The 16308-nt window shown below is 36.4% G+C and overlaps 1 protein-coding gene across 3 annotated transcripts; it reads left to right on the forward strand.

The window, feature by feature from the left end:
• The first annotated feature begins 9676 nt into the window (after window positions 1-9676).
• LOC113050502 (transmembrane protein 125) lies at window positions 9677-13096 on the forward strand. Of its 3 annotated transcripts, none has more exons than XM_026213505.1 (2): window positions 9677-9952; window positions 11836-13096. In XM_026213505.1, the coding sequence occupies exon 2, from the start codon at window positions 11900-11902 to the stop codon at window positions 12566-12568; it is 669 nt and encodes a 222-aa protein (XP_026069290.1). In that variant the 5' UTR covers window positions 9677-9952; window positions 11836-11899; the 3' UTR covers window positions 12569-13096. The 3 variants fall into 3 exon arrangements, with proteins under 3 accessions (XP_026069290.1, XP_026069292.1, XP_026069291.1); XM_026213507.1 differs by having other exon boundaries at window positions 9677-9821; XM_026213506.1 differs by lacking the exon at window positions 9677-9952 and adding an exon at window positions 9974-10255.
• The last annotated feature ends 3212 nt before the right edge of the window (window positions 13097-16308 follow it).

Below are 16308 nucleotides of genomic sequence, written 5' to 3' on the forward strand. Positions count from 1 at the left end.
GATTTTACACTTTCTTACAGTATCAATATTTTAAGCTTCAAATATGGCAAGGCAACTAAGAGATTCATGCTGAAGATGAGGATGATTTCTCAGTTCAGTTATGCATCTGAAGCACAGCGATGAAAAAACAGCAAAATAAACAAATATATAATTTTTAACCTATAATAAATAATTATAATTTTATCACATCACTCTTGTAAAGCAGATTTCCAGTGAGAATAATTTCTCAGCTCAGCCAAGCAACTGATGCACAGCAATGAAATATGGGGAAATTATAGGAAGTGCTTTTTAATCCACATGAGATAATGTATATAAAGAAGCAGCTAATTTCAAAGTATTCAAGTAAGGGGTTTCTGCTATATCTGCTGACCAAGAACACAGTTCATCTGGGACCAGAGCGCATAGTATGAATTTTAATTCCGGAAGACTATAAATTCAGATTTTTGAGCCACAACAGTGGGACAGTATCTAGAAACGATCAATGTAGGCATTGCATAAGCATAAGCACTGTGAGCAACACACACAAAAAAATCTAGCTACATTGATTTTACAGCCCCATTTATCATAAGTCCCTGGAAGGTAATATTTACCATAATTACAGTTTTAGAGATAACTGCTCTTCAATCCAGCAAAATATCTCATCCTATATATACTATTTTTTCTCTCCTTCTTTAGTTTAACAGCCCATTAAAAGGGGATCAGTGATGTGACTGTGGGGAGCATGAGGTATGAACAGCAGAAGCTACATGCATCCTCACCCAGTGCACAGAGATGGAAGAAATTTAATGGAAGAATATACAGATGTAAAAACATACATATACATTTCATCAGACCATATAGTTGCTTTAAATTATATATAATGTATAGAATCATCATGTCTTTATTGGTTGGACACAAATAATACAAAATAAAAAAATAGTGTGGCTGTGTGGCTGTCTCTGTGTATCTCCCTCGCAAAGCAATTGACAGAGCACATCTATTACCTGTCTTTTATTCCTTCCTCAAAGCCTCCAGCATCAACCACAGCATGTCCATGAATAATAACTGCCAACAAATACTTGATGTGTGACACTCTGCATGCATCTATTCAGCATTATGAGAGGGAAGAGAGCGCACACTCTGTGCTCAGTGTCACACAGACTAAACTGCAAGTTTACTGTGTCTTTTAAATGTGACAGACTTGGACTGGGCCTCATTGTCTCTAGGAAGAAATTAGATTGAGTGAAGAAAGCTACGAACATAATTGGCTATAAAATGAGGCCAGAATTTCAATGGCACAGACAATGATTAAAAATTAAACAACTGAGGCAGTTTAAAAAAAATGCACATATGCTGCTCAATTCTATTTTCTATTTTTAATTATCATGATGAAATCTGATAAAGTGAGAAATCTGTCTCAGTTAACTTGACCGTCTTATATTTTGAAAGAGAAACATCTCCAGTGGAAGAAGCAGAAGGCCATGCATGTTAAGAAAAAAAAGTGTAATGTAAATTAAACGTAAAAAAAAAAAAATGACATCAAGGCATAGCTGGAATGGATCACTGAGGTCCACCACAGATGACCTCACAACTCTAGTGTCTTGTGAACACATATATAGAAATGATTTCAAACTTAATGTCATAATGAACATACAAAACAAAACAACCCATATACAGTATACGCATATATGTGACCTCCTTAATGATCAAATGGCACATTTAACCTCAAAGCATTGCCGAAGGCATTACAACGAATTGACAGAAAACAGCCTTGTACAAAACGTAGCATGTCACTTCAAGGCCTGGTAATTACAGATGAACCCGAGATGATGCAGAGGGGGAATAGATCACTAATGGCTGAACAAAAAGATCGATGCTTGGGTTGCTTTCCTCTGGGTGGATGGAGAAAGAACTGGACAGTTTCCACAACATAAAAGCTCACCAAGAGCAGGACATCACTCAAATCGAACCCAAACATCATGTTGCCGATGATGCACAAAGTGTGCTACGTGTATTTTGTCCTTATCTTGACAGAAGAGGGACTGGAGCACAGATTCATGAATGACCTTCATTCAAATATATAAGCTTCCTCCAAAGAGCCTAAGAGACTGAGGGACAACATCAAAGATCCAAAAAACCAGTATACATCAGGCATGAGAGGGTGAAACCCACGTTTGTCAGAAAAAGATGGAAAGAAAGGAAATTAATAAGAGAGTGTGTTCCTTGGATGCAGTGTTTTGTTGTGTATGTATAAATACAGTTACATATAAATATGGTTGCATAATTGTGTTGTTGCATTTGTGTATTTGAATAAGTTCAGATCCAGAAAGATGTCACAATGTGTTCACTGCAAATATTCTGCAAAATCAGACCTCTGTGATTTGTGGTCTTTGCGTGTCAATACATATTGTCTAATGCTTGTGTAAGGTGTCACCTTACTGAACCACTGGGTGTCACCATTTTTAGATAAGCAATATGTCAACTATTTGTGCCTGTCATTATTTTTTCTGAAGAAATGCTAATATGGTTTTTAAAAATGTAAAAACTCTTTAAAGAATGTTCTAGCATAGGGTAGCAAAAATTATGCTCTATTAAAGCCTCTGTGTGTAAAAATAATAAAATAAATTTAAAACCTATATACATAGGCTATCAAATGATTTGTTGATTAATCATTATCAACTGGATTCATTCGAAAATTTTAATTAGTAAAATGTAATTAATAATAAAATGTATTCAAATGAATGAAAACAGATGAAGTGCGAAGTAAAACTTTTATGTTAATGCAATTATGAAAGGCAATTACTTTTGAGTCAACATGAAATCAGAATAACCCTATTCACCTAATTTATGCTCTTCTAGTGATTTGCATAAAAGACTGTCCCGTCCTGTCTAAGCCATTAATTTATCATGGAATTCAGGCACCATCCACACGGAGATGCATTCAGCTGTATACAGAACATAGTAGATCTGAAAACGCCTCCCTTGCGTTTTCGTGCGGACAGCGAATCCATATATTTTCTGAAACAATGACGTCATCGGCACCCTAGTCAGACACCGCTATGTCATGTAACAGAAACGAAAACATGAACAAACACTAAATTATTCATTTTTTATTAACTAACAATAACGCAGATTAATAAACGTGTTGTCTGTATGCGCAAAGTTTATGCGCACAGCTCAAGTCTTCTTCTCTGTTTTAAGTGTATCTCTGTGGCAGAATTGCACTGCCACATGCTGGTCTGGCATGTCTTCTACATCGTTTTGTGGCTTTCCTGTGAAGTAGTCTAATTATCCGTGGATTAAATTAAGCCCCGCCCTGTTTCCCGATATAAAATATCGGTATACCGAAAAAAAATGGGAAATACTTAGGTCTAAAATAACATATATTTATAATGAATAATAATTATTATCCATATAGCCTACAGTAGGCCTATAGGCTATATAATAAAAATGGATAGGCTATTACAATCCATTAAAAAAAAAATAAACTTCAGTTTTGATTAGCCTTAGTTTGGAGATAAATATGGCTAGTTCTGAAAATCCACCATCAATTGTGAAGCGAATAAAAATCATCTCAATAACACAATTCTTGCAGTCGCCTGAGTGATCCATTTATTAAAACTGGTCAGGCTAGTTACAAGTTCCGGGTTTACAACAAACAGAGCAGGTAACTCCGAGACGACTTTCAGCCAGGTATAGCATTTTGTAGTGTAGCACTTGAAACGCGAAGCAGAATGAACGAACATATTAAAACGTTGTATGGCGTTTTCATTTGGCGCCATTTAATTTAAGACCTTAGGATCAGAAGCTTCTTATCTCTGCAGGTGTCCCGCTGGAGAAGAGCGGCGAGGTCACACATTCACAAATACACACACACACACACACACTCATACTCCCAGCTAAACTACACGCTGCGCGATCAGAGAGACCACACCTCCGAGCGGAGGGTAAAAGTCCGGCGGATCGAGCAGTACTGTGCACCTGCGACGACATTCGCGATGTACAAGCTGATATGGTCGAGATTACTGTGCGAGACTTCCATTAAACTTGATATCTGTTTTAGCTGAGCGCGTTTCACCTCTCAGACGGATTGGCTGTGTTTGTCTTGCTGTGTGTGTTTGTGGCTGATGTGTTCAGGATGGTGTGCTGCCTGCTAGCGCATCACAGGTAAGAAATATAACGTTCTCAGAACGCCTTCGTATTCTTTTAGTTTTAAATAGCTAAAATCATATTTAGTATGAGTTATAAAAATATAAGACAGATGGGATGATCCACACCTTGATAGAGCACCGCAGAACATGTAAACTTTGTACTGGAGTTTTATGACTTCCTTCTGTGAGGGCATTAAAAAGTATGTATCCTTTCCCTTCCGGGAATTCATGATGTGCAGAATCAGGTAAAGGTAAGTATTTAAATCTGTTCGTAGCATCCTAATATGGGAAACTTTAGAACCATACAATGTTATTGCTGTTTATCAAATACTTGAATTAACTTCATACTATTATAAGCAATGTCACACAAACAAAAGTTCTGTACTAAGTATAAAGACATGTTGTTCTGCATAGGCTACTTAGTACAGTACAAATGAGATGTGATGTTCAGTATCATAGGCAAATAACATCACTCCTAAAATAAAAGGACTGTAACTGACTGTTCTGTTCTGTAAATGGATATTGGGACTTTGTACACTAAATATATTATCCTCATATACTGTGTGAACATTTTCACCAGTGTTACAAGATAAAAGCTAGTACAGCACATTTCCTATCTACTGCATGTCAGCAGCTTTATAAGATAAATTATTATTATTTAAATTACTATCTCATATAAATAATAATGCATTTTAAAACCCTTTTAACATTATAAACTAATTACTTAATAACATACTAATATATATAATTTCACTATTAATTTATATGGTTTATAATACTAATACTAATGAACAACATATGTATATTCATTTATTTCCCGGAGCAGGTCACACACTTACTGTATTTTTGCAATTATGCACATCTTATAACATTAACATTCCATTATGGTAAAAGCATATCGAGCTGACCAAACTAAATCTTCCCACAAATGACCAATCCATTTGTTAGGAGTTTTTAGGACACCAGAAATTGGCTGGACAACATAACTCTTAACATACACATATATAATCTTAAGCAAATGTGTCCAGTATATGAAGTTTGGAATGAGAAAGTTATATAATTATCAGATAACACTTACAGTGGACACTGTGATGTCCATGTCAAACATATTGTGGTTTAAAGAGTAACTCATAATACGAGTTACTCTTAATTAATAAAATACTAATACATAGCATTTGTGACCCTTGGCCATAAAAACAGTCTTAAATTGCTGGGGTATGTTTTCAGCAATAGGCAAAAAAAAAAAAAAACATTAAAAAAAACAAATATTGATTTTTCTTTAATGCCAAAAATCATTGGCATATTAAGTAAAGATCATTTTCCATTAAGATATGTAGTAAATTTCCAACCGTGAATATATCAAAACTTAATTTTTGATTAGTAATATGCATTTCTAAGAATACATTTGGAAAATTTTAAAGGCCATTTTTTCAATATTTAGTGTTTCACCCTCAGATTCCAGATATTCAAATAGTTGTATCTCAACCAAATATTGTCAGGTCCTAATAAACCATAAATCAATTGAAAGCTTGCATAAATGTATAAATCTCAATTTCAAACAAATTACACTTTTGTGGTCCTGGGTCACATTTACGTATTTATACGTATAACAGTAAATATAACAGTAACTAACAGCCTATAGAGAAAGAAATGAAATGCCTCTCTTCTGTGTAGTTAATCTTGTTCTAAATCATAATATAAAAGGGAAGCAAATTATTTTATTCCTGTGAGTTCCCTTTCAGTGCTGAGTGTGAACAGTGCTTTACAGTGACAGTGTAATAGTTGGGGGGGGGGGGGGGGGGGGGTAGTAATTACTCATAGTTACCCTCTTCCATTAAACCATTCTTAATATGGTCTTTCAGATACATTGGAGGTGTTGACAAAATGTCACATCATGGATATAACATCAGAATTAAGCCATTTATGACATTTTATTGTTTTATTGTTATTTTATTGTTGGATCTAAACACACCAACAATGATACATAATCGTAGCCATTCTGTAGCCAAGACATTACAAAATAGGACGAAGCAGAAAGCACAGACAAAAAGATAAATGTCAAATAGTTCTAAAAAAAGGTACCAACTGTACCATCGTATTACCAAGGCATTCTTTGAAGTATCTTGGAGTGCCATCTAAATACAATGGAAGGTGAATGGTCTTTCAGTTCCATGGTAACACCATCTCAGATCATTATCACCAGTACTTTTTATACAAAAGGAGAAACAACCTTATTTGGAGTTTTGATAGAAGGCAGAATGAAAGGAATCTCAAATTTATACTTCCAGGTTCCAAGCGAACCAAAACTCTCTGTGCTCGTTCCTCATCCTCTCCTCGGAGATCCCTTATAAGCTCACAGGTGCATGACAGCACTAAGTAACATCCAAACATACCAAGAGTGTATATTCCAGAATATTCTGCGACAGACACGGAGACAGTCAGTGAGAATGAAACCGTGCCCTAAGAGTGAAGGAGCAGGTCCAGGTGTCTTAACCAGGCTGGTGTCTGTGTCACAGATGGAGTTCAGGTCAGAGAAAATGGAGCTCAGTGGCCAAGCTGGATAGTTACCCTTTTTTTTATTGCATTATGGATTATGTTCACATTTCTGCTGTCCTCAAGGCCAGAACTGAATATTCTGGATGCTGTCACTGTTTTGAGAATAAAAGGGGGAGAGATAGGCAGGAAGAGAGGTAAACTTTTTTTCTCTCTCTTTTGTGGAGCTTGGTGGACAGTCCAGTTAATTGGTGATTTAATTAGTGGTTAATACTGCATCTGTGCCCAAAACAGGAAAATCGAACGCCATCTCACGGCCAATTCGTACGTATTTTATAAGGTGGCTTATTCGTACGAATTTGTACAACCTCACTCTTTTTATACGATTTGTCTAAACCCCAGTGACGGTTAGGTTTAGGGGCGGGGTTAGGTGTAGGTCATTCGTACAAATTCATAAGAATTGTGCAACTCGTAAAATACGTACGATTTGGCAACAATCGTATGAATTTGTACGAGTGTGGTCATACGAATTCGTACGAATAAGCCACCTTGTAAAAAATGTATGAATTGCCGTGAGATCGGGTTGGAAAATCAAACACCGAACACCAGTGAATACAGATCACTGTAGACCTTACCTGGCAAAATAACACCCTTAATGCTTGAATACACTACATCTGAACGGATCTGAAAACACTAGGCATCGTACACTTGCCAAATTGGTTACACAGTATTACTGGGCATCATATACTAAATGACTGCCCTTATGAAAAATAACCATGGTTTTATTATAGTAAAACTGTAGTAACCCATGGTTTTTTGGCGTGTTGACCACCATTTGTACAACCACAGATTTACTACAAATACCATGGTTAAACTATGGTTAATATAGCAAAACCGTGGTTATTTTGTGGTTACCATGGTTTAACTATAGAAACCATGTTTTTTTGGTTTTATTTATAGTAAAACCATGGTTAATTTTCGTAAGAGTGAGGATCACACAATACCAGCCTTTCACATTGTTCCCAATACATAAAACTCATGCAGAAACATGCACCTTGTTGCTAGGAGATACAAGACAAATGAAAATAATATGTGCTCTAAAATTGGCTCAAAATATCAGTGATGATCAATATCCTCCAACTGCATGGAATCATAGTCTGAAGCTGAAGAGTCTCTGCCCATTGTATACTATGAATTATTTATTTATTATTATTACTTTTTTTTATTTACATCTGTAAAAATACTAAATACTATTTTCAAAGTGAATTCCAGCCTTAGGTTGAATGCTAGTTGCGAAAGTGCCCATCTTCTGTTTCGCAGAAAATCGCATGGTGTATGATGGGCACAGACTATGTTTTTTTTTAGCATGAGACAATTGATTCCATCCAGTTGTAGCATATCAAACATTCAATATTTTGAGCCAGTTTGGGGCCCCAAGCTGAGTCACAAGTTTCTGTGTGAGTTTGTTGTTTGTGATGTGACTTGGGTCCGACATGAAAATCACTTGTTGTTTAGTGTGTGACCCACAGCTGTCAAGTGTATGACGCCTATTGTTGTGTAATATATTTTTAACCTTTACTGACATAAATCTTTCTAGAGAAGTATCACTGATGTCATGTTTCTGCACTATTTGCACACCCATAAAAGCAATACCAGGTCTATTGTTGTCAAGAGACAGGAAACAGAGCAACAGTTGGCATAAGAGCTCAGTTGAAATGAGAGATTAAGAGTGAGAAATCAAGAGTGGTTTATGCAGGTCTGAAGGCAGGGTCCAGTCCAGCTGCTGGTTGCGGTTTATTCGTGAAGTTACGCCTGACAGTATCTTGAGCCATGTGTAAAGGCTGATCAAATTTGGATTAAGCAGAAAGGAGAGAGAAGCAGCAAGTAGCATGACTTTAACAACTCACTCTTGGTCCACAATCTTATTCGAAATAGATTAATCATTAATTCAAGATTAATTTCTTCCTTTTCAGGTACTGCACAACATATAGAGTTTAGCCTATTGTGTGTTTGTGCCATTTTGAACACACTACATGGTTAACATTTATTCCAGATAGAATATATTGATATAACTTTGAAAAATAGGTTAAAATTATAATAAAAATAAGAGAACATTTAATGAATGTTTTCTGGACAATATCCATCCATTTCCACCTTGCTGCAAAGTTTTGACTCTCCGGAACCCAGGAATAAAAAATAAATAAATATCCACCCCTGCTCAGATCTCGAATTCACAGCGGTTTCCTCCCTTAACAAACAAAAGCAATTCATTAAACCCTGACGGATTAGACGTACTACATATCCTTTACACGTTCCCTTCACATCCAACTGTCAATTCTTTGCTTCCTTTGTCTCCAAACAGATCGTGACCTGTCGCATTCTGGCCAAGGGAAAAACTCAGAGACTTGCTCCATTGTCTGAGTCTAGCAACCAGGCAGAGAAGAGTGTGCTAGACAAGGCATCAGCTGTTGTATGGTGACCGGAGACAAAACAAGAGCCTGCTTTATGAACGCTTCTTTTTCAGATACATTAGAGACCTGCATGTCCAAGATACAACAGTGTACTGGTTGGCTAGAGAATGAATGGCGCGCTTGGTCTGCCACAATGCTCACCATTCACACCTGTCGGGACAGATGCCATTTGCTCTAAATCTTCAAGAAAACCACCAAACGTCAATAGCCAGCAGCAACATGATTCAAGAAAGAGGAGAAGGTACACTGTCAGAATGCTCCTAAACCTGAACACCTCTATGCTGGTTTGTGGATCACTCACACACTGACATCCAGAGACATTTCGCCTATGAAATAACCTCAGAGAGACCTTGCAGCAAAACTGACTGTGGACTGTTTTTTAAATTTCGGGCTAAGTTGGAAGGCTGTCCAGCCCCTAATCCGATACACTGACAGATCAGCCATTTAGATTGTTTTTCCATGTCAGCCTAAATGAATCAGACTAGTAATAATTATAAATGCTTTCAAACTAAGAATTACATCTTGCACACTTTCACCTGCCTGGTCAGCCTGGTTGTGTTCATGCAGGCAGTATTAAAAACATACTTTGGAGTCTGGACTGCACCTGTCAGCTAGAGGAAAAGAGGAAAATTTCCCAAGAAGCCATTGTGCAAATCAAAACTGAAAGTCATAGAATATGCTAAGGTGAAGGACACATAATAAGCTCGAATCAAGTCCCAATCCTTAGGTGATATATATTTCCTTGCTGTGCTTTTTCTCTCCACACTCTGTTGAGGAAATTACTAAAAGTAAAATACCAAATACAACTGTCACATGGAGCAGCACTCTCATCTTTCTAACACTTTCTAACTCTTTAGGGTGAGTACACCACCAATGTAACATAAGGCACCCATCTATGATCACATACATTATATTTACACAAAAGTTCTGAAATTAAAAATGATTGATGATAAGATGCTTGCCTTTCCCACATAAGATTTGGATATAACGCATAAATCTTATGTACCACCTTTATTATACTTTTATGGTTCATTTGCTTCCTTTTTGAAGCTTGAAAGTCCCTATTCATTGTAATGGCATTAGAAGTGACTAATTTTATTCTTTACAATTTCAAATGTTTGTTCCAAACAAGGATCCATACGGGTTTGGAATAACACGAAGGTGAGTAAATAACAGAATTTTCATCTTAGGTCAACTATCCTTTTTCTGACCAGTTTAATCTTAACATGGACTAAACATGTTTTTGGTTTCATGGACTTCCTTGTTTTCATTTTTCCCTCTTCATGCCTCACCTCAGTCACAGGGAAGCAGTATGTCAGTGATATGAGACTCAGGTCTACAGGGACTTAATTATCAAAGCTTCACAAACGTACATGTACTGTACACAACCCCTACGGCGAGTGACTGCCTTTGAACAAATAATAGGATAAAGATAAACAATTTGTGGTCTGTGATTATAATGTATGTAATGTAGTTTAGGAGCAGATGCAGTGTGTTGGTACAGCAGTGCTGACTGAGAAGGCAAAGCCACTTACGGGATTGTAAAGACAAGCTGGCTGTCCTGCAACCTTGAGGGTCAGAGGGACCACAGAGACAGGCCATTTATAAAGGAATTAATGCCTGAGACCCTGAGCAGAAGGGAAATTGTATTCTCACACTATTTAAAATCTTTATTCTCTCTCCACAAACATCCTCATGGTTATCCCCAGCCACATTAATAGACTTTAGACCGAACACTGTTTTTCAATTAAACCTTGTGTTCATTGTTTGATCACATTATAAATTGATTTTAAGAACAGCCTCATAAATAAATGGCATTTTAGCCATTTAGCAGCTTGGTCTGACTCCAAAATGGTGTTAATGATTAATTTACATAGTATTTGCATCATTTTGTTATACTTTGCATACATTGGGGAATGGGGAGAGTGGTGTGCGGGCTAACATACCTTGTTTTCCTGTTTTGTTCTGTGACATTGATGGCATTTGGCATTTTCAAGTCAAATTGAGCAAGATCCGAATGGGACTTCTAAAATGTATCTTTGATAATGATCTCTCCAGTCCAGTCACAGTAATTTTTTCATAGAATTTAAAAAAAAAACATAGGTATTTCAGTAACAGTAAAAACTGTTCATCATATTGAAATACTCTTCTTTATAAATAATATATATATATATATATATATATATATATATATATATATATATATATATATACACACACACACACACACACACACACACACACTTTAGTATGAATAGAATTTAAATTACAATTTAATACATTTATGGTGAAAACAGTAAAAACACATCACCACTTACACAAAAGTATTTTAATGTTATAATTGATGTTATTTAGATCATTTTTATAGCTTTATTTTGGTGATGTGTGTTATTATCATAGTTAACCCTGACAACATTTAATTCATCATGTGGCCATTTATTTGACCAGTTTTTCATATTTGTATTTTGGTTATCAGTATGTATTTTAGGGTACAAAAGCAGATTTATATGTTCAAGTATATTACAGTATATCAGCGATATTAAAAATAATTAAATGTTCAGTTATGAACTGTGAAATATACCATCATAAATGCCATCCCATAATGCCTTTTTAATGTGAATTTCTGGCAACCACATCTACTAGTTTTTTTTTTCCGTTTTTTTATCATAAATGTAATTTTCTTTTTATGTATATTTTGTCAACTGCTCACTTGGCATCTTCTTCCAACTTGTTTTCTCCAGGAACTGTAACCAGGTGTCCTCTCACAGCTGGGACCTTTCTTGAGCACCATTAGCATCGAACATCATGTCAGAGCTGGAGGACTATTCCCTTCCTCGGGGCCACCTTCATCCGGACCCGGCTCGCATCCAGCAGAACCTGCTTGAGGAGCAGGTGGAGCTCTGGTGGTTCAGCGAACCACGCAAATCCTTATTATGCTACTGCACTTCAGTGGCCTTGATCTTAGGCTGCGGCCTGGGCGGCGTAGGCCTCCTTTCCACTACCACCAGCCTTTCCAGCGAGTGGCGACTTGGCGCCGGAACTGTTCTTTGCCTTCTCGCTCTGGCCGTCCTTCTCAAGCAGTTGCTGAGTTCTGCTGTCCAGGACATGAATTGCGTGCGTAGCAGGCGTCGGATCAACATGCTAAAGAGCGGTGGTTTATCTGACGTTCTCATCGTGATGATCACGGGAATCTCTCTGCTAATATGTGGAGCTGTCCTGCTGGATGTGGCCCTTTCCTACCACATGCCCAAACCTGGGAAGGCGCTGAATGACATGTATATATCCGGGGTGGTGATGCTGGTAGTTGGGAGTTTTACAGTGTTAGCGGTTGGGATATACGCCGTAGTGGTTTACCTCATAGAGAGGTCAAGGCCAGGACAGAGGCGATGGGAGAGGACAGTGGGGATCTTCAGCATTTCAGGCCAGATGCAGGCAAGGAGAGAGACTGCTTCAAGCCTGGCTCGTCTGATATAACTGTGACTACTTAATAAATATACCATTCTTTTACTGAACAGGAGCTGAGATGAAAAACCAGCACTCTCAATTAAATGATACTTTGAACCCATTAAACTAAAGCACAAATCACATGTGACAATTATATTTTGATTCACATTTTGGCTCAAGTCATTAAAGATTTCAGGGTCTCAGGGTTTAAGCACAAAAATGTAGCTTTTACATGTGTCACTCCAATAAAGTACAGTTAAAAGTACTGAAAAAGCACAAAAATAATCTAAAGTTTGACCTTTAATTGATTTTAGGTAAAACATGCTGCTTTATCTCCAACGCTTTTTGGACAACTACAATATGTGCATGTCCTTGACTGCTTTATTTATGTGGGCAACTGTGAGCATACCAAGTGGTTGTCCATCATGGGATGTCTTTAGCTTTTCCGGAGTTCTGATGTGTGGGCAAAGTGACTGACTGTGTCAGCTGAATTCACATGTGTGTGGATTTATAGTGCAGGCAATGCTTTGGATCAAATAAAGGATCAGAATATCAATATGATTGATGTTAAGACATAGTGATTTTATTGGAGTGTGTGCATCTACTTAACCATATTTTTGGGACAAATTTGTACCCAAAAGTGAGCAAAACCTACCAAAACTAACAAAAACCTCTATTTGGGGACGTCCTCATTTGTAAAACTTGTAAAAAAGTTTTTTTTTGAAATTGTAAAAATGCAAACCGTTTTCTGTGAGGGTTAGCGGTGGGTTTAGGTTAAAAAGGTGTATAACTAACTACATAAAAACAATAGGAGTCTATGCAATGTCCCCATTTAGATAGCTAAGTAAACGTGTGCGTGTATGTGTGTGTTTCTTACACTTTCATGCAAATTGTTGGTATTTTGTTCTGGAACCTTTATGAAAAACATTCACAGACAGATGGAGATAAACAGATGGCAGGTTGTAGCCATTTAGTGGAAATCTATTTCAATATGTATGCAAAATAAACAAACATTCAGTGCATGCTTTGACAACTTTGGAGAAATTACATTAGAAAAGCACCAAGCATCATAAAACTCTGGACACTTAATATACATGTGAATGTCAATAGCCGAATATCAAACCAAGTGGCATTTGAAAACATCTCAAACACATTTTTCACACAAACCATTTAGAAAAATAAGGTTTAAATTATAAAACGAAATGTAAAAAAGTATTGTGACTTACCTTTGTATACTACATCCCAAGTAAATGCAATGAGCTACATCTGTGGTTACTTGACTACTCTGTAAATTTAAGGGGAATTGTCTACCTCCACATTAATCTGGATATACATTTATTCATTTAGCAGACACTTTTATCCGAAGCGACTTACAATTGAGGAGCTAAATTTACATTTAAAAACAAGTTAAATTTAAAAGCACATTTTTCTATTAACTTTTGTTAGTGTTACTAAACAAATGTTTCTTTATATAATCTTCTTGTTATGCTCCTGCAAAAAAGACAGAATATGTGCATGCGATTGCTGTCCTGTGATAAAACAGATATTTTAAGTTGAACCTGCATGCACCAGTCAGTGGTGGGATTTTGTATACAACAATTGTGCATAGAATAGCATGATAATTTTATCTTATTATATATTATCTCTCTGTATCTTCTCAATGAGTGTAAATTACATTTTAAGCAGGTACAGCAAGATGATTTAAGGATTTTCAAAAGTGTCAGTATGGAGCAACTTCTACGTACCCGGACTACATGCATCCCAAACATCGAATAAAAAAGTATCCTGGAACAAGATGGTAAAAAGTCATTGCAAAAGTGGCTCATATAAGTGCACATTTGATTGCATTATGCTACGTGGATTGTTATTTGGTTTTATATGCATTAATGCCTAGGTGTCCAAATACTTTTTGGGTCCACCATAGACTGGATTTAGTTTTAAGGGACTCATGTAGCAAGATTCGATGTTTTCCAAAACACTACTAAGAATAATGTTTAACAAAAACTCTAGAAATAACAAAAAGCTGGTTAAAATATTTGAGTTTGAGTTTGGTCCTAACTGCATGTGTGAGAATTTGTGTTTTAGAAACCATGCAGCTGAGTCATTCATCCATAGCCCATCCTGTGAAGACAGGAGTAAGTTCTGATAGGGCCAGTAATGGGCTGAGGGACAGTTATCATGGGATGGGGGGTGTTGGCCAATGGCTGTTCTTACCCACAACAAGATGGCTATTGTGCAACAGCTGCTCAGTCTCCACATAAACAATAGCTGACTCTGTGACCCATTGTCACCCATCTACTGGATTGTCATGTGTTGAGACTGATAAGAATGAAGGCAAACAAAAGTAGCAATGCATATAACACCCGTATTCGTGGATGATTGGAAAATAAAATATTTTATCCATTGTACTCATAGTCATACCCCTGCATAAAATTTCAATAGAGCAGAGAAAATAATCACAAAAACGCTTGCCAAAACAAAAATCCATTTATTTTCTCACAATGACCTTTAGTATAGTATTGAGCAGAAAAGTTGTCAATAAGAAAAGATCAAAAATACATATTTCATATTCAGTGTGAAATAAATATCAGATGTTGTCATGCCATTGACCTTTGGTAAATAAATGAGGGAGGAAGCCGTTTGGACATGACAAATAATATATTCTGCTGCCTCTGCAGAGGTGGCAGACAGTATTCCACCCACCCACCGACCCACACACACAAACACACACTCACACACACAAACAGCCAGCCGTCACACTGATAAAACAAGTGGTGCAATGCAACTGAGGATTTTCCCAGCGTGGAAACTTATAATTACAGACAAAAAATGATGTGTTATCAGATGTGTTGACTGCTGTACTGCTGCTGATTAAAGAAACAAACGCAATCATGATTAATAGAGCATCAACATGCACAAGTTTTTTTGCTGATCGGTTCATGGTAATGTCATTAAACATTTCCACTTTCCATTGTACTTTTAAAAGTGTGTAGGCATTTGTGGTATTTTGAGTGAGCATAAACCAAAGACAAAGATACGGGCTGCTCCGGTGAAAATATAGTGTTACAGTGGTGTCCTAATAGTACACTGCCTTATTAATCATTGATTTTGAGCACAAGGTATTCATTTCATTGGGCCTGTGCTTGTGTTTACAGCTCTACAGACATACAGTAAGATCATATCACGCTGAGAGATAGTCCCGCCACCTACAGCAGAAATTTAAATAAGCAGCTTAAGTTCACATCTGACAAGTTAAAGGGATAATTCAAAGAAAAATGAAAATTCTGTGTAAAAAACAAAACAAAAACATTATAACACCCTTACGTCATTCCAAATCAGCTGAGTTATTTTAGTATCATTGACGACATTTATATCTGCACCAATAATGTCATTATTTCCAATAATCAGAGTTAGATGTTTACATGTTTAGACATATTTTACTGCAGTTATGGTTGCTACGATTATGAGCTTAATCGCACCAATTTGATCAACGTATTGTGTTTACATCAGGTAAAATTTAATTACAATATTATTTAAATCTCTTTAAGACAGTAGATATAAATGTAGTCTTAGGTATACTATTATTTTTTTGTTCATATTTTGAATTAATTTAATTCATTTATTCATTAGTCATTTGGTATCACTTTACAATAAGGTTAATTAGTTAACTACTTTAGTTACCATGAACTTACAATAACCAATACTTCAACGGCATTTATTAATCCTAGTTAATGTTAAATCCAACATTTACTAATGCAGTATTAAAATCA

This window comes from Carassius auratus, chromosome 31 (assembly GCF_003368295.1).
Source record: "Carassius auratus strain Wakin chromosome 31, ASM336829v1, whole genome shotgun sequence".
NCBI classification, from domain to species: Eukaryota; Metazoa; Chordata; class Actinopteri; order Cypriniformes; family Cyprinidae; genus Carassius; species Carassius auratus.

Bases quoted from the DNA above. Each gene is read 5' to 3' on its own strand.
- LOC113050502 (XM_026213505.1), top strand. From the start codon at position 11,900: ATGTCAGAGCTGGAGGACTATTCCCTTCCTCGGGGCCACCTTCATCCG.